The 23,355-nt window shown below is 40.2% G+C and overlaps 1 protein-coding gene across 5 annotated transcripts in view; it reads right to left on the bottom strand.

The window, feature by feature from the left end:
• The window catches only part of FRMPD1 (FERM and PDZ domain containing 1), a 142,614-nt gene that overhangs the window by 26,508 nt on the left and 92,751 nt on the right, over nucleotides 1-23,355 (bottom strand). For 3 of the 5 annotated variants that reach the window (XM_043565628.1, XM_043565627.1, XM_043565626.1), the window contains exons 2-5: nucleotides 21,957-22,061; nucleotides 11,046-11,203; nucleotides 10,053-10,156; nucleotides 7,155-7,200 (exon numbers count right to left, since the gene is read on the bottom strand). In XM_043565628.1, the coding sequence (XP_043421563.1) occupies nucleotides 7,155-7,200; nucleotides 10,053-10,156; nucleotides 11,046-11,099 (204 nt within the window). In that variant the 5' untranslated portion in view covers nucleotides 11,100-11,203; nucleotides 21,957-22,061. Of the gene's footprint in view, nucleotides 1-7,154; nucleotides 7,201-10,052; nucleotides 10,157-10,286; nucleotides 10,289-11,045; nucleotides 11,204-15,048; nucleotides 15,534-21,956; nucleotides 22,062-23,355 lie in introns of those variants that run through there. The other 2 variants (XM_043565630.1, XM_043565629.1) reach the window with 2 other exon arrangements.

The following is a 23,355-nucleotide window of genomic DNA, read 5'->3' as shown; positions in this document are numbered from 1 at the left end:
CATGGTTTGGGAAGACCACCATAAAAATTGGAATCTGTGCAGAAAGCTATCAGAAAAGTGAGATTTCAGAGAAGCATCTTACGATGAAGAGTTGATGGAACAGTGTTTAGCCTGGATAAGAGAAGGCCACAATTCCAAATCTTCACCAATTTATTTCTTACAAAGTAGATGTGCCCTGACTACCACTAGTTGGGGGCAGGCACAGAGAAGAAGGGACTCTCTCACATTCAGAACCACTCAACCATGAAACTAGCTGCCTTGAGAAAGGATACACACTCTGTCACAAAAAAGGGAGAACGAGAATTCCAACCAGGCTCCATACCATCAGGACTGAGCCTGACTCGGGGCTCAAACTTAAAAACTGTAAGATCATGACCAGAACCAAAATCAAGAGTCGGACACTCTACCGACTAAATCACCCAGGCACCCCTCCCCCAAAATTCTATGTTTTAGAGAAGCAGTAATTAAAATTCCAACTTTGAATTTTATTTATTCTTTTAAAGATTTTTTAAGTAATCTCTACACACAATGCGGGGCTCAAACTCACAATCCAAGATCAAGGGTCGCATGTTCCACCAACTAAGCCAGCCAGGCATGCCCCAACTTTGGATTTTATCATTCCTAATCAATTTCAAGTCATTTGAGAACTCTAAGAATCCTCTATGGCAAAGATGAGCATCCTTGCTGAAGTAAGACATATATGATCATTTGTCTTATGATCATATAACTCCTGGCAAGAGGCCTGAATGGCCTAGATAATACTCAGGGCATTTCTCAGGGTATGGGCCAATGTCAGCTTTTCCTGCAGGACCTGTGAAGCACAGCATTCACATCCTCCTCTTCTTGGGAACCTCGTGGGAATCTCAGGAGTGGTACTGTAACACATTAATTTTCCTCTCCCTACACTCCATTTTTAAGAGGATGCAACTATAATCTATTTCCTTATTTTTCTTTTTTAATTTTTTTTAACGTTTTATTTATTTTCAAGAAGGGGTGGGGACAAGGAGGGGCAGAGAAAGAGGGAGACACAATCTGAAGCAGGCTCCACACTCTGAGCTGTTAGCATAGAGCCCAATGTGGGGCTTGAACTCACAAACGTGAAATCAGGACCTAAGTCGAAGTCAGATGCTTAAGGGACTGAGCCACCCAGGCACCCCTCTATTTCCTTCTTATTGACTCAACAAGTGTTATCTTTTGCTTTCATTTCTTGAAAACAGCAGGAAAAAAAAATCTAATTAAGTTTAAGATGTTCTCCATTGAGATGCTAATCAGCTAAATAAAAAGAATCTCTTAACACCTGTACAACCATTTATACTGATTAGCTTTCAGTGTACTTTTTTTAATACATTGGTTTCACATTATTTCATAGACAAATTCTTAGAAGAATCTCCATTTATTTGTTCACAAAAGCACTTGGTCTGTCATATTTATGGCAAACATCTTAATCCTATATAGGTTGCTTTTTCCCTATTCTATTTCTAAGAAATAAAAACAAAAGACAATACTTGTCAAAAATGAGAAAAGACCACAATTTCTTTGCTTTGTGTTGTGAAGTTTTGGGGTCATAGAAATTTAATTTTTTTCACATAATCAAATAGCTGCTTGTTCCATTGTGCTTCCTCCCACTCCCCATATACTTAGGAATTCTTTCCACAACCTATGACCAGATAGACACCCAACCATATTGTCTACATTTCTGTGTTTTTTTATATTTAATTATTATTACATCAAATGATGTGACATGAGACTTTATTTTTTTCAAATGCTTAAAGAAACGTCTTAGCTTGATTTCATGAATGATCATCTTTTCTCCCACTAATTTGGGATGCCATATTTACCACATACTAAATTCTTATATCAATACCTATTCTAGGACTTTCTATTGGATTACACTGACATGTTCAACATTTTATCAATATCTTGTTTAATTATTTTAGCTTTATTAGTTTTAAAATCTGGTACATCAAGGCCATCCTCATTACGTTTTTTTTTTTTAAAGATATTTATTTATTTAGATTCAGGTTAGTTAACATACAGTGTAGTATTAGTTTCAAGATTAGAACCCAGTGATTCATCACTTACATATAACACCCGGGCTCATCCCAATAAGTGCCCTCCTTAATACCCATCACTCATTTAGCTCATCCCCCCACTGATTCCCCTCCAGCAACCTTCAGTTTGTTCTCTGTAATTTAAGAGTCTTTTATGGTTTGCCTCCCTCTCTGTTTTTATCTTATTTTTCCTTCTCTTCTCCTATGTTCATCTTAAATTCCACATGAGTGAAATCATATGATATTTGTCTTTCTCTGATGGACTTATTTTGCTTAGCATAAATACACTCTAGTTCTATCCATGTTGTTGCAAATGGAAATATTTCATTCTTTTTGATTGCTGAGTGGTATTTCATTGTGTGTATGTATGAGTGTGTGTGTGTATACACACAGTCACACACACCACATCTTTTTAAGTTTATTTACTTATTTAATGTTTATTCATTTTTGAGAGAGAGACAGACAGACAGACAGAGTGTGAGCAGGGGAGGGGCAGAGAGAGAGGGAAACACAGAATCTGAAACAGGCTCCAATCTGTCAGCACAGAGCCTAATGCAGGCTCAAACTCATGAACTAGTAAGATCATGACCTGAGCCAAAGTCAGATGCTCAACCAACTGAGCCACCCAGGTGCCCCTTAAGTTAATTTATTTATTTTGAGAGAGAGAGAGGGAGAGGGAGAGGGAGGATCCAAAGCAGGGTCCATGCTGACAGCGTGGAGCCTGATGCAGGGCTCAAACTCATGAACTGTGAGGTCATGACCTGAGCTGAAATCAAGAGTCAGATGCTTAACCAACTGAGTCATCCAGGTGCCCCCTATACCACATCTTCTTTATCCATTCATTAGTCAATGGATATTTGGGTTCTTTCCATAATTTGGCTATTGTTGATACTGCTGCTATAAACACTGGGGTGCATGTGTCCCTTCAAATCAGCATTTTTGTATCCTTTGGAAAAATAGCTAGTAGTGCAATTGCTGGGCCATAGGGTAGTTTTATTTTTAACTTTTTGAGGAAAAATAAGTCTCCAGAGTGGCTGCACGAGTTCACATTCCCACCAACCGTACAAAAGGGTTCCCCTTTCTCTGCATCCTTGCCAACATCTATTGTTTGCTGAGTTGTTAATTTTCACCATTCTGACAGGTGTGAGGTAGTATCTCGTTGTGGTTTTGATCTGTATTTCTCTGACGATGGGTGATGTTGAGCATCTTTTCATGTGTCTGTTAGCCATCTGGATGTCTTCTTTGGAAAAGTGTCTTTTCATGTCTTCTGTCCATTTCTTCACTGGATTGTTTTCTGGATGTTGAGTTTAATAAGTTCTTTATAGATTTTGGATACTCTTTATCTGATATGTCATTTGAAAATATATTTTCCCATTCTGTCAATTGCCCTTTAGTTTTACTGATTGTTTTCTTCGTTGTGCAGAAGGCTTTTATATTGATGAGATACCAACAGTTCATTTTTGGTTTTGTTTCCCTTGCCTCTGGAGACGTGTCTAGTAAGAAATTGTTACTACTGAGGTCAAAGAGGTTGCTGCCTGTGTTCTCCCCTAGGATTTTGATAGTTTCCTATATCACATCTAGGTCTTTCATTCATTTCAAATTTATTTTTCTGTATGGTGTAAGAAAGTGGTCAAGTTTCATTCTTCTGCATGTTGCTGTCCAGTTTTCCCAGCACCATTTGTTAAAGAGATTGTCTTTTTTTCCATTGGGTACTCTTTCCTGCTTTGTCAAAAATGTGCCATACATTTATAAGTCCATTTCTGGGTTCTTTATTCTGTTCCATTAATCTATGTGTTTGTTTTTGTGCCAGTACCATACTGTCTTGATGATTACAGCTTTGTATTACAGCTTAAAGTCCAGAATTGTGATGCCTCCTGCTTTGGTTTTCTTTTCCAAGATTGCATTGGCTATTTGGGGCCTTTTCTGGTTCCATACAAATTTTAGGATTGTTTGTTCTAGCCCTGTGAAGAATGCTGGTGTTATTTTGATAGGAATTGCATTGAATGTGTAAATTACTTTGGGTAGTATCGACATTTTAACAATATTTGTTCTTCCAACCCATGAGCATGGAAATGTTTTTCTTTGTGTCTTCTTCAGTTTATTTCATAAACTTTCTATAGTTTTCAGTGTATAGATATTTTACCTCTTTGGATAGGTTTATTCCTAGGTATTTTACGGTTTTTAGTGCAATTGTAAATGGAATTGATTCCTTGATTTCTCTTTCTGCTACTTCAGTATGGAAATGCAACCGATTCTACAACTTTGCTGAATTCATGTATCGGTTCTAGTGGTTTCTGGTAGAATCTTTTGGGTTTTGCATGTAGAGTATCATGTCATCTGTGAAGAGTGAAAGTTTGACTTCTTCTTTGCCAATTTGGATGCCTTTTATTTCTTTTGTTGTCTGATTGAGGTTAGGACTTCCAGTACTATGTTGAGGAACAGTGATGAGAGTTGACATCCCTGTCATGTTCCTGGCCTTAGGGGAAAAGTTCTCAGTTTTTCCCCATTGAGGATGATATTAGCTGTGAGCCTTTCATATATGACTTTTATAATGTTGAGGTATGTTACTTCTGTACCTACTTTCTTGATGGTTTTTATCAAGAAAGGATGCTATATTTTGTCAAATGCTTTTCTTGCATCTATAAAAAGATCTTCTTGATGTGTCTCACTTTGATAAACTGTCAAAATCCAAGTACAAGTCCCATGGGGAGTTTGAATTCACATTAAGAATATACATTAATATGAGATGGGAATGAAAGCTGGTGCAGCCACTCTGGAAACCAGTATGGAGGTTCCTCAAAAAACTAAAAATAGAACTACCCTACGACCCAGCAATTGCACTACTAGGCATTTATCCACGGGATACAGGTGTGCTGTTTCGAAGGGACACATGCACCCCCATGTTTATAGCAGCACTATCAACAATAGCCAAAGTATGGGAAGAGCCCAAACGTCCATAGATGGATGAATGGATGAAGAAGATGTGGTATATATATACAATGGATTGTATATATATCCAACCAGAAAGAATGAAATCTTGCCATTTGCAACTACGTGGATGGAACTGGAGGGTATTATGCTAAGTGAAATTAGTCAGAGAAAGACAAAAATCATATGACTTCACTCATACGAGGACTTTAAGAGACAAAACAGAGGAACATAAGGGAAGGGAAACAAAAATAATATAAAAACAGGGAGGGGGACAAAACAGAAGAGACTCACAAATACAGAGAACAACTGAGGGTTACTGGAAGGGTTGTGGGAGGGGGGATGGGCTAAATGGGTAAGGGGCATTAAGGAATCTACTCCTGAAATCATTGTTGCACTATATGATAATTTGGATGTAAATTATTAAAAAACAATTAAAATTAAAGAAAAAAATTAAAAAAAAAAGAGGACACTTGCTGGGATGAGCACTAGGTGTTATACAGAGAGGACAAATCACTGGATTCTACTCCTGAAATCATTATTGCACTGTATGCTAACTTGGAAAGAAATTTATAAATAAATACATACATATATACTATTTATTATATATAAAAGAATATACATTGAGAATAACCAAGGTATTCATAATAGTCTTCCCATGAAAGAACATGGTATATATCTCTTTTTATGTTAAAAATTTTTTTTTACATTCTTCAAAATATTCTACTTTTCTTCACATTGGGCCCATCTATTTCTTTTCCTTAAAGTTTTCCTATTTTCTTATTTTTTTCCCTTAACAAACTAGCTCTTGGATTTACTTATCAAATTTACAATTTTTGTTTTCCAAAGCATCATTTAGATTTTTGTTGTTTCTTTATTCTGCTTTATGTTTGTTTTATTAGTTGTTTCTTCCAACTTCTTTCACTGAATTTTCACTTGACCAATTTCCTTATTAAATCATAAAATCACCTAAGGCCATAAATTTTACCCCGAGTATAGTTTCAACTGCACATAAATTGTTAAAAGCAGACTTCTAGTTTTAAATTTTCTCCTAACTGGGGTGCCTGGGTGGCTCAGACGGTTGAACATCCAACTTCGGCTCAGGTTATGATCTCACAGTTCATGGGTGTGAGCCCCGTGTCAGGCTCTGTGACAGCTTGGAGCCTGGAGGCTGCACTGGATTCTGTGTCTCCCTCTCTCTCTCTGTCCCTCCCCAGTTCGTGCTCTCTCTCTTTCTCTCAAAAATAAATAAACAAATTTTTTTTTTCTCCTAACTAGTCTAGAACGGTATAGTTTTGCTTTTCTGCTTGACTTGAGAGACTGCATTCATATTTCCGAATGGCTGGATAGTTTTAATTAAGTTGTTGATAGTTATTAATTCCTATTTTATTATATTTGGAAGAGATATATAGTTTGTTATTTGGGTAATTTGTTGAGTTTCTTTGATAGCATAGTATGTGGTCAATTAGGTTAGATTATTAAATGCTTATTGAAATTCCCCATGCCCCTATTTATTTTTTTGTCTTTATGTGGCCAAGGCTAAGAGGTATATATTGAAGTCACTCCAGATGAGAGTTTTCTGTCAACTTTTCCTCCTTGGTAGTTCTTCCTCTTATGACTTGATTATATACTTTTTCCTGTCACAGATAAAGGGCTCCTTGGCCTCTGGTGTTTAGGATTGCTACTTCCTTCCAGTCCATTGTCTATGCCACCCCTTGTCTTGTGATGAGCTTCAGAGCTGATGACACACTTTCATATCCAACACCTCACTTGTCCTCATAACAATGCATTAGAGAAACAAGACAATTATTGTCATCACCACTGTTTTACAAAAATGCCAACTGAAACTTAATGACTTGCCCAAAGTCGCAACACACTACACTTATCTTGAAACTTGTCGTTTGGTACACTTATCATCATCCCACTTTGTGTAATCATGGATCTGTCTCCTTAGCTGGACCACAAGTTCTGGAAACCTGGACCCATATCTGTTTCCTCCACAACACTGATGCGTTGGCTGTCTTCAGGCAACGTTGAGTGCCTGCCTGTCCACTGTCTGGCCACTGCCCCTTCTGCCATTGCCTTCCCTATTCATTCTCTGAAGGATATCCCACTGTGGGTTGGGATCTTGGGGATGAAAAGAATAAAACTAACGTGATGTAGCAAGAGATTTACCGATGTGCAGCGAACAACTGTGATTGAAAGAGAGTCTTCAGCTTCCCTGAAAAAAAAAAGAAAGAAAGATAAAACATTTCCTCATTCTGGGTGCTGTGTGTGTGTGTATGTGTGTGTGCATGTGTGTGTGTACACACGCTCACACCAAGGTCAAAAAGACTGGCAGAATTATAAACCAGCCTCTTTTGCCTCAGCACCTTTGGCTCAGCAACCTGAGAAGGACGTTGAGAAAAGCAATGTTCTGCAAACGAACTGAAGCTGTCCCAGAATACCCCTCCCACCTTGAGGGAATCTTCAAATTTCCACCTCTACCATCTAGTCTATACCTACAGCCACTTAATTAAGTCACTTAGGTTTAATTTAGTCTATATGATGGGGAACTCATATAGTTGGTATGACCATTAGCTAGGTTTATGTCAAAAAAAAAACTTTTAAGAGAAAACATAGCAATAACACAGATAACTCAGGTTGTTTTTTCAAACAACTTAGGCTAAACATTTCACTAAAATTGAATGAATGAATGAATGAATGAATGTGTATTTCACATAAATCAGGTAAAAGCCAATCAATTTGTGGTGCTTGGGCACACAAGGTCAGTGTAATGAGCCGAATCACATATCAAGATACTATACATTTCTGTCTTGTTATTATGTCTTAGATTCCAAAAATGATAAAAGTCAACCAGACAATGGCCTAACTTCCATCTTGTATTAGAGGAGAGAACTGGAAATCAATCCATATTTTCCTTTTTCTTTGCCATTGCTACATAGAGAAGCCATTTGCAAAATAATTCCATTTGACTTCTTGCAATATGAGCATTTAGGCCAATTGCTGCTGGTGTGTTCCTTCCTCAAATGGGTAAAATCAACCTGCAGCTGTGTCTGGGGATTGCCTCATTTCCATTTTCCATAAGAGCAGGCCTTTCCCGAGATAATCTACAATGAACCAAGGTCCAAGTGCTCTCAAAAGGACATTCAGGCCTCACAGATATTTGGAGGGATTAGAGAGGTTTTGTTGTGCCAGTGTTTTGCTTGGATTTTTCCCTTTATAAGTGGCAATGGCACTGGGAACTAAGCTAAAAAATAAAGCAGTCCTGGGATCCCCACATGCAGTATATGGCAGAGAGCACAGATGGCTCAAGTAACCTCCCTGCTGAGAGGTCTTCGAGGGCTCACCCTTCCAGGAAAAGAGGAACACCTGAACTTGCTGTGTCAGCACTGGAGACCCTCCACCATGTGGGCCTTGCTTCCCAGAAGCTTCCTTTAGGCATCTGGTGTCTTAGGCAAACTGACCTGTTCAGCATCCCCACCCCCTCTCCTCACCCAGCAGTTCCTGCTTATCACTCCTTTGCCTGGATCAACCTCCACCTCCATCCACCTTTCAAGGCCAAATTCTACCCAGCATTAAAGGTACAGCTGAATTACTTCTGGACCTCTGTTTTCTCAGACCACCACTTCCCCCCAAGTTGGAGGAATCTGTAGCTTTTACAACCCCTTTCCTGTGCTCCTCTTGACCCACTGTCTGCCCTCAACCTCACAGGGGTGAGCGTGAGGCACTTCCGCACTACCAGCCTGCAGGTGTCTGGGGAGCGGACCCTTTGCCCCACCAGGCTCTTTGCCCAGAGAAGGTGCTCAGTAAACAGACTGCGTTCAATGTTACCTAACCACCCAAATGCCAGTCTACCACTTTAGTTTGACAATAATTTGGCTTGTTAGTCACAGTCTGATCTAGCCTGGCAGAAATATTAGTATCACTGAAAATCTAAACTTAATTTGCTGGCATTGATCATCTTTGAGAAAATCACCCAATAACTGGGAAAGCACACTTCATGATTTCCATAACCATATGTCATATTCTGGAATGAAATCATCAAATCCTTTCCTGAGGCTGCCTCACCCACTCAATTTATTCTCTGGTCATCCTGAAGCAATATTGGCCTTGGTTGAAAGCCTTCTATTTTCTACAACTTTGATGGATTCTCTATAAATCTTAAGCTGTGTATGCCTGTCTCTCCACAGTGAGACTGCGTGCTTCCTGTATTTTCATTTTCTCTTACTCTGATTTTCTGACTATTACCTATTATTCAGTGTGTGCTGTGCATGATATGCCTTGGGAAATGAAAACCACCCCACTCACAAAAGAGGCATCATCTAACTATCTTCAAGTTGGCTTTCATGGAACTCTATTTCTCATTTCTAATATTTATATTAAAGTCATCAAAACAGTGTCGAAAAATTTGAAAGACAAAGCCCGTAGGTGCCTATGAAATGTCCGTGAGCCCTCTCCTCTTCTGTCACTTACGTTCCTCTGTCTTAAAACCAGGGTCAGCAATTGGTGCTAACTATCTTCACTCATTTAACTGAGCAGTCACCGTGCACCTGCTCTGAGAGAGATCACGGTCCAGGCAGGAAGTGATGCAGGTCACAACGCCACCAGGGAGAAGGCGGCAGCTGCCAGGTCAGTGAGACTACATATATGCCAACCAGGCTGTGTGTCCAAGGGCATTTAAGAATATTTATCAAAAGGATTAAAGAAGAACTGACAGGTTTAGTGTCAATTTGGTTCGATCTTTGGCATATGTCACAACAACCCTAGAAATCCTTACTGGGTAGCGTCCACGTGTTATTCATAACTACCTTCCCTGCAGAGCCTGGCACAGTGTCTAGCATAGCAGGGGGGTCATAATACAGCACCCTGAGTCCCTCTGTCACTTCTCTAGGCAGATGAAGGGGAGCACGGTGTAACCAAATTCTAAAATGAGGCAGCTACTGCCACTTTAAAGGAGCCTGGTCCCTATTAAAACCACGAGGAGATCAATTATGTCATTCCTGTCCTGTCACCCATCTTTGCTCTGTGATCATCTGTGTAACTCTGGGGATAATGGAGGCAATTTAGTACCTCAGTATATCGGCTGCTCGTTCACAGGAAAGACTTTCGGCAGGCTCGTTGTTCATTTGGAGGATCTGATCACCAGGGAAAAGCTTGCCGTGAGCAGAAACCTCCTGTTGGACAGAGAAGAAGTAATTGGTGTTCATGCCAGGAGGGCCCAGACCCCAGGCGTCACAGCAGCACAACTGAATGGCAGGCTGATCCAGTCCCCAGGGCACCAGCTTACTCCCCGCGCCTCCAAACCCCTCAGCCAGCTTTGGGCTCGCATGAGTCTGTTTCCCTATTTACAAAATGTGGATAATATACCTACCACCCATCACCTTCAAGGGATATTAGGAGACTGTCCTGGGAAAGGAAACTAGCAGAAACCCCCTGAATCAACAGGGATGGCAAGTGAATCTATTACATTCACCTCTAAAAAACTATGTGATGTGTGTGTGTGCTCGCGCACGTATGCGTGTATATGTAAACCAAAATTAGATTTTAACTAGACCCAGATCTCACATCAATACATAGCTGATGTATGAAAACAAACACTAGACATTTTCAGCCTGTTCTTCTTCACCATGATACAGCCTATATTTTACAAAGACTCAGTGAAAACAAATCAATAATTTCTATTACTCTCTGGCCAGAAACTCTCCCCAGCTTGGAGCATGCAGGGTTTCAGAGAGAAGAGCCAACGTATCCAAATACTGGCACTGCCCTGAGACTGGCCAGGGAGCCACGGGTGGGCAAAACCCTGGCTGAGGCCAGCAGGAGCCTGGGGTTCAGATCAGCAAGTGCACTTGCGGCTTCCTCCCTCCCCACACCAAAGGAAGGTACAAGGCTCTAGACAGAATTAGGTCAGAATTAGATGTGCCCTTTCTAACTTCCTGGGGTAGCATTTTCGAAATTACATTCTAGGACAGAGAGATGGGACGAGATCCAGGACTACTTCTCCTCCCCCCCCCCCCACCCCCAAAAGTCAAACTCCTTTCTTGTTTCCCAGTCAGCCCCTACCTGCTGTGACAGCCACGACTGTGAGGGGTAGGCTCTCGGAAATGTGGAATCCATAGTCCTGGAGGAGGGCGTCTTTGTCGATTTTTACTGTGTGTTTCATAGGGGTGAGGGTCTGGATTGAGATCCCGGGAGGCCCATCGGCTACAGCAACTTTAGCCCTGGAAGAGAAAGAGTTTTACAATTAAAAAAAAAAAAAAAAAAAGAGGGGGTGGATTCTAGGTGGTGGTCACAAACTGGGACAGCCCTAGGCATCCTGGAAGAGGAAGATGCAAAGCTGAGCACACCCCAACTCTCCTCGTGACAGAGATCAGGCACAAACACCAGGGGATAAAAAACACCCAGTGGAACAGCAGCAGCCTCTAAAAGAGAAGTCATGACATGCTATGGGCACTCAGAGAAGGGGAGAACAGTTTTAACTTTGCGGAGGAGGGGATCAGGAAAGCATTCGCTACCCACAAGAGGGGGCATTGGAGCTGCACCTTGAGAGATGTTGAGGGTATGTGTACGCAGCCCAGATCCCAGCACACAGAAGATGTTCAATGGCCGCTGCTGCGTGGGTGGATGCCTGGATGCATGGACAGGCATTCCAGGAAGGAGGCAGTGCTTCAGCAGAGGTACAGAAGAGGAAAAACAGCGACCGTGAACAGGATCGAGGAGCCGTTCAGTCTGGATGTCTGATGCTGACTAACTGCATAGATGGATTGTTTCTTTGGTGATTTTGTTTCCTTTTTAGCTTTGAGATGAATTTCACTTCCCTTTCAAATTTGTAAACTGTGAGGATTCCAGTAGGAAATGCCAGCTGGTCTTCAGACTCCCTCTACAGTAATCTTTAAAAACATGTATGTTTTCTATACGTCTAAAAGCAGGTAAGTTGAAAGCTGTGCTTTGTCTCTCTCAAAACCACAAACCAACTCACAAGCTATTTCTCCTATGTCTGTGGCAAATGATTTTTTCCCCTTTGAGAGTCAGTGGTCCTTTCTGAGGAAGGTCAAATGGTGACGGGATGAGGTGCTTATTATTATTAATAAACAACAGAAATGTGGAGGAGTAACAGTCCCCCCGGGGCTCTGCAGCTAAGCCCTATCATTTATTCTCCTCCATTTACCAAACACTGTCAGAAACTCTGTCTAATGCAACAGGACGCCGCTTATCTGAAAATCACCTGTCATTTAAAATGATCTCAAACTTCAACAAGGATCAGGAAATATAACAAAATGGCTTCAGGGTACCAAAATGCATGTGACAACCCCAAGTACAAAGCCTCATGCACATTATCCACCAAGGAGCTCCTCAGACCCCAGCTTTGAGCTGATTCAGGCTGTCTGAACAGATGATGACCTGACCCCCCACAGCTTAGAAGCAAAGAGGGGATTTCTTCTAGGCAAGCACATGGGTAACACTGAGAAGTGCCAGCAGACAGACCTAACGACAGGGAAGAAACAGAAAACTGGAAATGTATAGTGAATAAATGTATAGTGAATAAAGCCCATAGTTATTCCCAATTTAAAAAAAACAAACAAACAAACCTTTAAAGCTATGAAAGGGCCTTTCCAAATAATAATATACTATACTGAGAGCCAAAAATCAACATTTACGTGCTTTTAAAAAAGCAACAGGAAGGATACCCTAGACACTACTCCCATTAAATGCTGCGGGGGGGAAAAATGCGGGGAAAAATGCTGCGGGGGAAAAATGCATTTCCTTCTCTGTTTTCAGAGAAGGAAAAACAGAAGCATGATAAGCACAGGAAATGGAAGGTACCACTTGTTTTTAAACAGATGATGATACCTACAAAATGATCAACAAAGAGAACTGCTGGTGCTAAAAAAGTAAGGTGAGTGGAGTTGCAGGATAAAAAAACACAGCCTCAAAAAGCACTCAATAACTCATTAAAACAGATTAGCTGGATGTATATTAGGTGTTAGGCATTCTTTTTTTTTAAAGATTTTATTTTTAAGTAATTTCTATGACCCAACGTGGGGCTCAAGCCCACAACCCCAAGATCAAGAGTCGCACGCTCCACCAATTGAGCCAGCCAGGCGCCCCTAGGTGCTAGGTAGTCTTAATCAGCTGACGTATTGAAGGAAGACACAAGGATTGGGCTAAAGTTATGTTGGATTCCTGGTTGGGAAGACTAAATATTAAAAAATAAAAATACTGGGGCTCCTGTAAGGCTCTATCAGTTAAGCGTCTTACTTCAGCTCAGGTCATGATCTCACAGTTTGTGGGTTTGAGCTCCGTGTAGGGCAGGCTCTGTGCTGCTCAGAGCCTGGAGCCTGCTTCGGGTTCTGTGTCTCCCTCTCTCTCTGCCCCTCCCCCACTCATGCTCTGTCTCTCTCTCTCAAAAATAAACATTAAAAAATTTTTAACAAAAAATAAAAATATTAAGTCTAAACAAAAATATAGATTTAATATATCAGTCAAAAATTCCTCCAGAATTAAAAAAAAAAAAAAACTTGATAAATTGGTGACGGTACAAGTAGCAGTAACAGCAATGGTGATAATCATTAATAATATTTATTAAGCAAGTATCCGGGAGTGATCCAACATTTTCATAGCTCACTCACCTAACCTTCCCAACAAACCTGTGTGGTGGGTGTAATTATCATCCCTATTTTATGGATAAGGAGACTGAATCTTCCTTTGACAGACTTTTACTTAAAATCACACAACTGGGAAGGGGGTTCCAAATCAGGGCCCCCTTCTTCAAAGGCTCTGTAGTATAGCTCCCAGTACAGTGCTGGCCAAGTGGGATATAATGCAAGTCACATATGTAAAATGTAAGGTTTCTAACAGCCTCATGAGAAATGGTGGAAAAAGACAGGTAAAACGAAGTTTGACATATTTTTTATTTAACCCAATATATCCAAAATGCTATCACTTCAACATGCAACCAACAACAACAACAAAATCGATGAGATATTTTGCATTCTTTTTCAGATTAAGCCTTCAAAATCCAGTGTGTATTTCATATTTAGAGAGCATATCAGTCCAAACATACTTAAAATTTTCCAATAACTGAATTGTCAGTCTTTATATTTAAATCAAATGCAATATCCAGGCCCTCAGTTACACATAAATACAAATAAATTTTAAAAATTGGATAACAAAATAGGAAAACTTTAAGCCATAAAAGCTTGTAATTTCTCCCTCATATAAACAAAAATTGACTCACACTGGATCATAAGACCTAAGTATAAGAGCTAAAACTGTGTCACTCTTCAGAGAAAATATAGGAGTAAATCTTTGTGACCTGGATAGGATACCAAAAGTATAAGGGACAATGAATATGCAGATAAACTGAACTTCATCAAAATTAAAAACTTTTGTGTTTCAAAGGGCCCAATTAAGAAAGTGAAAAAACCTACACTGTGGGAGAAAAGATTTGCAAATCATATATTTGATAAGAACCTTGCAGCTAGAATAAAGAATTCTTATAAACGCAAACAAAAAAGAAAAATAATGAAAAGTGGACGAACAATTTACATGGACATTCTCCAAAGATATACCAACAATGGGTAAGTATGTGAAAAGATGCTTAACATCATTAGCCATTATGGAAATGCAAATCAAAACCTCAAGGAGATACCACTTTTTATACCCACTAGGATGGCCATAACCAAAAAGACAGGTCAAGTGTTGACAAAGATGTGGAGAAAATGGAGCCCTGATATCATCTGGCAGTTCCTCAAAAGACTAAACATTGAACATCATAAGACCCACCAAGGCCGCTCCTACATATAACCCCAAGAGAAATGAAAACATATGTCCATACAAACTCGCATACAAATACTCATAGCAACAATATTCCTAATAGCCCCAAAGTGGAAACAGTCCAAATGTACATCACCTGATGAAATAACAAAGAAAATATTCCATAGCACAATATTATTTAGCAACAAAATATGAATACATGCTGAAATATGGATGTACTTTGAACACATTATGCTAAGTCAAAGGAGCCAGCCACAAAAACACACACATACCACGTGACTCCACTTACATGATATATTCAGAATAGGCAAATCTTTAGAGACAAAGTAGTAGTTGCCTAGGGCTGAAAGCAGGAGAATTCTGGAAGGAACTACTAATATGTATGGAGTTTCATTTTTGGGTGAAAATCTTCCCAAATGGATTGCAGTGACGGTTGTACATTTCTGTGGATGTATTAAAAACCAATGAGTTGTATGCTTTAAGTGGGTGAATTGTAGAGTACCCAAATTATATCTCAATAAAGCTGTTGAAAATAAGGCGAATCAGCTTAAAAAAAAAATAAAATTCTGGGCGGAGGGTGGGGGAAGGCTGCAATACAAACATATGAAGAATGGGCATAAACACATGCAGTAAATACCCAGACTTCACATGCTAAAACTAAGTACATCGACAACTTGTACATGAAGAAATAAAATTGGTAAATAACACAGAGAATGTACTTTATTAATTAAAGAAGTACAGTCAAAAGGGCTACAGAGTACTATTACATGTCAAGTAAAGAACCAAATGTAAATAAAAATAATAACCCCCTGGGATTTAAGGCTGACCATATAAATTGGATATTCAATTTCTCTAGAAAATAATCAGGGACACTGTAATATGAATTTAAAATCTGATCATTTTCTTTGAACTTCTGTTACCATTCTGACTGCCATTCCTCAAAGTAATCACCCTAAACAAAAAAAAATATATTATTTGTACTAGATTATGAGTTCCTAAAAGACAAGGGTATTTATCTCTGTGTTCCCCAGGCCTGGTAAAGTCCCAGAATAGAGTATGAGCTCAAAACACCCAGCCTCTTAAATATTCAAAAATATTTATCACAGCTTCATTTAGAAGAGTGGAAAAACTCAAACTAAATCAACAGAAGATAGATAAACTGAGCACAGTGAAGAATTACTCCAAGACAAGCCTAAGTATCACAAGCCTAAGAACTTTAGACATACATGGAAACACAGCTTAGAAAATACCCTTTCAGAGCATCCTCTAAACTGTAGTTCAGACCCCCTTCCTAAGGGAGAACTCAGATTATTCTAGACATAAATTCTCTCATCTCAAAACTCTGGCTCTCTCTTATGGCACCTCAAGTTGCATTGATAGCTATCTGATTCCTTATATTACTACCCCAAATAGTCTGTAAATTCTCTGAACGTAGGAACCACTTTTTACCCACCTCTGTATTTCTCACAGTGCTGAGTGAAGATCATTTTTCTGCAGCAAGATTTACTTATTGGGTAAATACATGAGCAAAATATTGTACACAGAAAGCAGGATACAAAACAGTAACTCAAATGACTGGCAAAAGGGGAAAATGTACGTATAACCATTAATAAACAGCAGACCACTTGAATGTAAGTAACAGAGTTCAATATTTGTCATTTTCCTTTGTTCGCTTAATTGGATATACAGCTCTGCCCTGTGATTAATTAGGACTCATCTTCTCCATGTCCCAGAGCTCAATAAATGGTATCATGAGGACTCCTGGGAAGCATCCTTGACTTTACCCTGCTCTCATCCCTATTATCTGATCGGTCACAACACCTAAAGATCTCGAAAGACGTCCATTTCTATCTCCACAACCAGCATTCCATTTTAGGCCCCCACTACCTGTCCTGCAGACAGATTTCTCCAAGAGTCTCCAAACTGGTCTCTCTACTTTTCACTTTTGTTTCTCCTGAATGACTCTCCATCCAGTACCCAGACTGATTTTATAAATACAACCCTGCTCGGATGTCTCCCCTGACTGAATGGACCAATCCGAAATCCTTGATGTGGTTTAATACAGCTCCTGCCCACCCCTCCAGTGTCTACAACCAAGCCTTTCATTCTCTTGATATTTTTGTTCTAATCAAACTACTCTCCTTGGAGTTCTTCAAATTAACTGGCTTTTACACAAGCTCTTCCCTTTACCTAGAATCCTCCCTCACTCACCCCGATAACCCCTGAGAGCATATGCTCTCCAGAAATTTACCAAAGAAGTTCAACCCCTACTCTATCTTCTGATTTTGGCATAAATACCTCCTTCTGTTGAACACACCCACAGAACATGTACTCCTTTTTTTTTTTTTTAAATATACATATTTGCAATGACGTGAAGGCTCCTGTCCTCTCTAGACTATGATTTTTGTGGCAAAAAAACATGTCTTTTTTGACCCATGTACGAAACTCAATGCTAGGCATATAGTAAGGCTAATTGACATACGGAGAATAAAAGATAAAATAAACCTTACCACATGGTTAAAATAGAATCCAACTTATGCTTTTCAAATGCGTAGTCTTCAGTTATCTGATTTTTCCATTTGGAAGGGTACGTTCTTCTACAATGGTAGACAAACAAGGCCCCACTGTGTTGACTTATCCCTGCACAGTGTCAGTGGCTTTGGCCCAAAGTCTGGATTTGACATTTTCCCCCACAGGCCACATTTCAGCTTTTGTTTGGAAAGGGATTGCTTGAGAACATGACCAAACCATGGCCTCTCCTCACAAAGAATGTTTAATATTTGACAGGGAGCTGAAGGAAATGATCTCTGCAGCAAAATTTCCTCCTCTGAAGCATCTTATAAATATCAAACTGAGCACTGATAATTCAAAAACTTATGTCTGGTTTCTCTGTAATGGCTTCGAACCATAAATCTGAGATCATTTCTACGATTTTACACTGGAACAGAGTAAGACCTGTGGCTCCACAATGGAATTCCTGCCAGATAGCTGGATTTGGCCTACGGTAGGACTAGAAAAAAAAAGCATGTTACATTTATCATGAAAGTAGTTGAGAGTAGACAAATTCTATATTTTATGGGTCATTAGTTCATACTGAATTGATCAATGCTGAAAAGGAAAAAATACCACATGGAAATAGATTATGCTTCTGATATTCTCTGGCTTTTTATCTGCTCTCTGTTACATCAGAAAATATATTTTACTTCTATGCTGTAACAACAAAGAACTCACCTTTGAGTCCAGCAGGATGTGGAGAAACTATTTTGAATCTATGTTTAAACACTGCATTATGTGTTCAGCTTGAATGATTTTAAAAGCTAAAGTCTGTTATAAGGTGGATTTTTAATCTAAAGTGTATTCAAAGAAAGCTGAAATAGAGGGAGCAGTCTGTACCAGACAGAAATGTAGCGTGTAGTGTAATCATAGGACTATACTTACGGCAGTTTCTAGGGACCATGCAATGTAGACACTGGGAGTATAGTGCTATAGGGTGAAGGCCTACAGTTGAGAGAAGTAGTTATTCCATTATTACGTTAAAAAGGAGATTCAGAAGATAATGACAACTCTGAAGGTGCAGTGCAGGAACCTTCCAGCCTGTTCTCAGACCTCCCCACTTTTGCCTAGGGTCAAGAAGCTATAAAAAACTGGTTGTCAAAAAAAAAAAAAAACTGGTTGTCTGGAATGGTCTTTCTACATCACTAGGAATATGAGAAAGGCCAAGTAAGGCCATCCCTATAATTAGGAAATAGTTGTATGGTTGCAATGAACAGGGAAATTTGGAAAACATGTAAAACCAACAGGAAGGGCTTCTGACACAAAGATGTCACGATACGTGCATACGTGCACACAAGTATGTGAGTACATGTGTGCCTGTGTGTGCATGTGTGTGTGTGTGTGCATGTGTCTACAACATGTATGTGTGTGTTCATTAGCATTAAGATTCAAGTTGAGTTGAGGGGCACCTGGGTGGCTCAGTTGGTTAAGCGTCTGACTTCCTCTCAGGTCATAATGTCATGGTTTGTGGGTTTGAAACCCGCGTCCGCCTCTCCACTGTCAGCGCTGTCAGCACAGAGCCTGCTTTAGATCTTCTGTCCCTGTCTCTGCCCCTCTCCCGCTCTCTTTCACCCTCAAAAATAAATAAACATTAAAAAAAAAAAAAAGATTCAAGGTAAGTTGAAAGGAATCTTTTTAAGCCCTGAGGATAAAACTCAGCACCAAGAAGGCTCCAAGTTGCATTAAGCTCTTCATGTTTCTTTAAATCTTGCTCAGGGGCGCCTGGGTGGTTGAGCATCTGACTTTGGCTCAGGTCATGATCTCACAGTTCATGAGTTCAAGCCCCATCTCAGGCTCTGTGTAGACAGCTCAGAGCCTGGAGCCTGCTTCGGATTCTGTGTCTCCCTCTCCCTCTCTGCCCCTCCCCCACTCACGTTCTCCCTCTCTCTATAAAAAAATAAATAAACATTAAAAAAAATTTTTTTTAAACTACAATGAGATACCACTTCACCCATTCTAGGATGGCCGCAATAGAAAAGGAAAAGATATTAACAAGTGTTGGCGAGGACGTGGAGACACTGGCACCCTCATACACTGCTGGTGGAAATGTAAAATGGTATAGCCACTTTGGAAACAGTCTGCCAGTCCCTCCAGAGGTTAAATACTAAGTTACCATGTGACTCATCTATACCACTCCCAAGTATATACCCAAGAGAAATGAAAACATATGTTCCAACTAAAACTTTTACACACACGTTCATAGCAGCATTATTCATACTAGCTCCAAAGTGGAAACAGCCCAAGTGTATATCAACTGATGAATGGACAAAGAAAATATTCCATACTGGAATATTACTTGGCAATAAAAATGAAATACTGATACATGCCATAACATGGATGAAACTTGTCCACATAAGTTAAAGAAGCCAGGCACAAAAGACCATGTATTATATAATTCCATTTATGTGACATATCCTGGATAAGCAGATCCATGGAGACAGCAAGTATAGGAGTGGTGGCCTGGGTCTGGGGCAAAGGCAAATGGGGAGTGACTGCTCACAGGTATGAGGTTTCTTCCTGTGGTATTAAAAACGTTCTAGGGGCGCCTGGGTGGCGCAGTCGGTTAAGCGTCCGACTTCAGCCAGGTCACGATCTCGCGGTCCGTGAGTTCGAGCCCCACGTCGGGCTCTGGGCTGATGGCTCAGAGCCTGGAGCCTGTTTCCGATTCTGTGTCTCCCTCTCTCTCTGCCCCTCCCCTGTTCATGCTCTGTCTCTCTCTGTCCCAAAAATAAATAAACGTTGAAAAAAAAAATTTTTTTAAAAATTTTTTTAAAAATAAAAAAAAATAAAATAAAATAAAAACGTTCTAAAATTGGATTGTGGTGATTGCACCACAGAATACACAATTCTGTACATATACTAAATGTATACTAAAAATCACTGGGCTATATACTTCTAGTGGGTAAGTTTTATGATATGTAAAAGGTATCTCAGAAAAGACATTGGATAAAAAAAACTTCCTACAGGTCAGTGTCACCTTTTATTTACATTCTGTGAGAAAAGCAGGATATTAGAGAGTACCAAAGGTCAAATATTTAGGCAACATCAAATTAAAGTTACACAGGTCTCTTCTCTGCAGGAATCTCAGGGCCTTTAATGTGCAAAAATGCACTGTGCAAAATGCAAGAAGTAGGTGGGAGTGGAGTATGGGCTGTGTCACTTCCAAACCTTCAGTGGAGCAGCATAACATAGGACTAGGGTTTGCAGAACTCACTTTAGGAAGCGATGTACCTGGCAGTTTCCCCATTCATCACAAGTACTACTTGACCACTTGCAATCACTCTCTTGGAACTCAATCACTGCTGGGCTGAACAGGCGAGGCCACTACTTTCCCTGCGCTCATAGGGCCTACTGTCCAGAAGGAAAAAGAGAGATGTGCTCAAATAAGTTGAACATATCAGGAGGAGCACCCTGCCGATGCTACCAATCAAATACTATGGGGTCCCATGGGAGTGGTTAAGTCTAAGGAACATTTCATGGAAGACCCAATGGTTCAGCCAGACCTTGAACTGTGGGTGGGTTCTGTATGCATGAAGTTGGGAGGAAGGGATCTGGCACAGGAGCCCCGGTCTAAGGGGTGAAAGGAGAAGAGGGGTTGCTTATAGTAGGGGAACAATGAATAATAGTTCATTTTAGCTGGAGTATGATATGAATGAAACGGAGTAGTAAGACAAATAGCTGTAAAGTACTAGGGGTCAATCACGGAGAGCCTTGAATGCCTAACCAAAAATGTTAAAACGTACCCTGTAAGAAATAGGGACCCATCAAAGATTTCTGAACACGGGGTGGGGATGATCGTAAACAAGTCTGTCTCTGGGCCTCAGGTGTTTCACCTGTGACACGGGGCTCATTCTACTAGCCTTATCTCACCACAGTGTGTGAGGATCGGAGCCCTTGGACACAGGGCAGTGTGGTTCTGAGCAAGGGTTATTGCTCAGCAGCACAACAGCTGTTTCCAGTTCCTTTGGAAGAATGTGTGCCTCAGAAACACCTGACACATGATATTTCATCTCTGTGGCAGGGCCAGATGGGAAATCTGAGATGGAAAATGAACACTTCGAAACAGAACATATTTTAAGTTCTCTTGTAGCAGTCAAATCAGATCTGTATTTGATTTCATTTTATTTTGTTTAGAATGAAATAGGGACTGCAAGGAAGGAACAGCTGCTGGAAACAAAGACGGGGAAAGAGTATAAACAGCAGATCTCCTGACCCTCACATCAAGGACTAAGACAAGGGGTGTGTGTGAGACAGAGAGAGACAGAAATGTGTGAGTGTCTGTTCAAGAGTATGTGGGTGAGTATATTCCAGAGAGTATGTGCACATGAGTGTGAGTATGTACGAAGTGTGTTTGTGTGTGTAAGTCCATTTGTGTGCGAGTGTTTGTAAATGTGTGTATGAGTTTGGTGTGAGTGTACATTGTGGGTGCATGGTGAGAGACACCAAGGGAAGAGGTGGAAGGGGACAGACGGAAAGGCACTCCGGCAAAACTGCCGATCTGTTTATGCTTCCCCCCACCATATGGGGTAAGAACAAAGCAAACTGGAGACTGATCCCCGGGTGCTGCCAAGACTGGCGAAAGCTCTGCCCGCGGGGATGCCAGATCCTCACAGACAGAAATCTCTGCTGGCCCAGGAGCCTTACCGGGCCGAGCTGTCCCGGGAACGCCGTAGCCATCTTGCCACCATTTGTTCTATTCTGTGTGCTTTCCGTGTCTGCAATAAGCTGGTCTCCAGCTCTTCCATTTACCTACAAGGAAGAAGAGTTTTCTTAAGAAGCTAACCAAAATATTTGGAAGAGGATCTGACAAATCACTATGACATTTCCTGTATTTGCCCATTTAAGGACATGCTGATCAAATAACTAGGGCTCTCTTTTCTTTGAAATTAACACAAACAGGTCCTCAGTGTCTGTAGAGTGGACAACTTTATAGCAGCCCTCTGCCTAAGGAGTACACAGTCATGGGAAACAGATTAGCTTTCTACATCTTAAACAACTAAAGAGAGGGATTAGGGAATAAAATAGATAAGGTTTCTCAAACTGTGACTGTGACCCATTGTAAGAGACACACCTTACTACGTGACACTGCTTGCTGCCTCCAAGTATGCATGTCCCTGAACAGCACAGCTTAGTTTTGCCTGCACTGGGAGCTGCACATACGTGGGAGCATTCTAATCACATTGTGGCTATTCTTCTGATTGCTACTTCTTTTGCTCAATATTTTGTATTTTCTTTTTTTTTTAAGTTTACTTATTTATTATAGAGAGTGAGCATGAATAGGGGAGGAGAAAAGACAGAGGGAAAGAGAGAATCCCAAGCAGGCTCTGTGCCATCAGCACAGAGCCCAATGCAGGGCTTGAACTCACAAACTGTGAGATACTGACCTGAGCCAAAACCAAGAGCTGGACGCCTAACCAACTGAGCCACCCAGGTGCCCCGAAAAATCTCCCTTCTATCCTTCCTTCATCCACCCAGTTCCCACACTCATTCATAATCACTGCTCTATTCCTTTTTCTTTCCAGAGTTTCTTTATGCCTATATGAGCAAATACAAATAAAGATTTTATATGTCCCATCTTAACACAAAGGATAGTACATCATAAACCTTGTTCTGTACTGTGCTTTCTTCTCCTTAGAATATATATCCTTGGTATCTTTCTACATCAGTACATAGAATGCTTCTTCATTCTTTTTGACAACCCCTGAGTATTATACTGTATGAATGTGCTGTAATTTAAAAAGTAGTCCTCTCTTGATAGACATTTGGATTATTGCCAATCTTTTGCTATTTTATAAATGATACTGCAATGAATTATGTTGCACATATATCATTTCTGCATGTATGCAATTATGTATCTGGATAATTTCCCAAATATTGAATTACTAGGTCAAGAGTTATATGTATTTGTTCTTTGATAGATATTGTCAGGTTACCAAGAAAACACACATATGCTGGAGATTAAAATTTCATGAAACAGTATATATATATTTCTATTTTCCTATCCTAGTTATTTTCACTTTTTAAAATATTGCCTCAATTCACC

The sequence above is a fragment of the Prionailurus bengalensis genome, chromosome D4 (assembly GCF_016509475.1).
Source record: "Prionailurus bengalensis isolate Pbe53 chromosome D4, Fcat_Pben_1.1_paternal_pri, whole genome shotgun sequence".
Taxonomy (NCBI): domain Eukaryota; kingdom Metazoa; phylum Chordata; class Mammalia; order Carnivora; family Felidae; genus Prionailurus; species Prionailurus bengalensis.
Note: the sequence above shows the minus strand (reverse complement) of the source record. Positions and strands in the feature narration are given on the sequence as shown.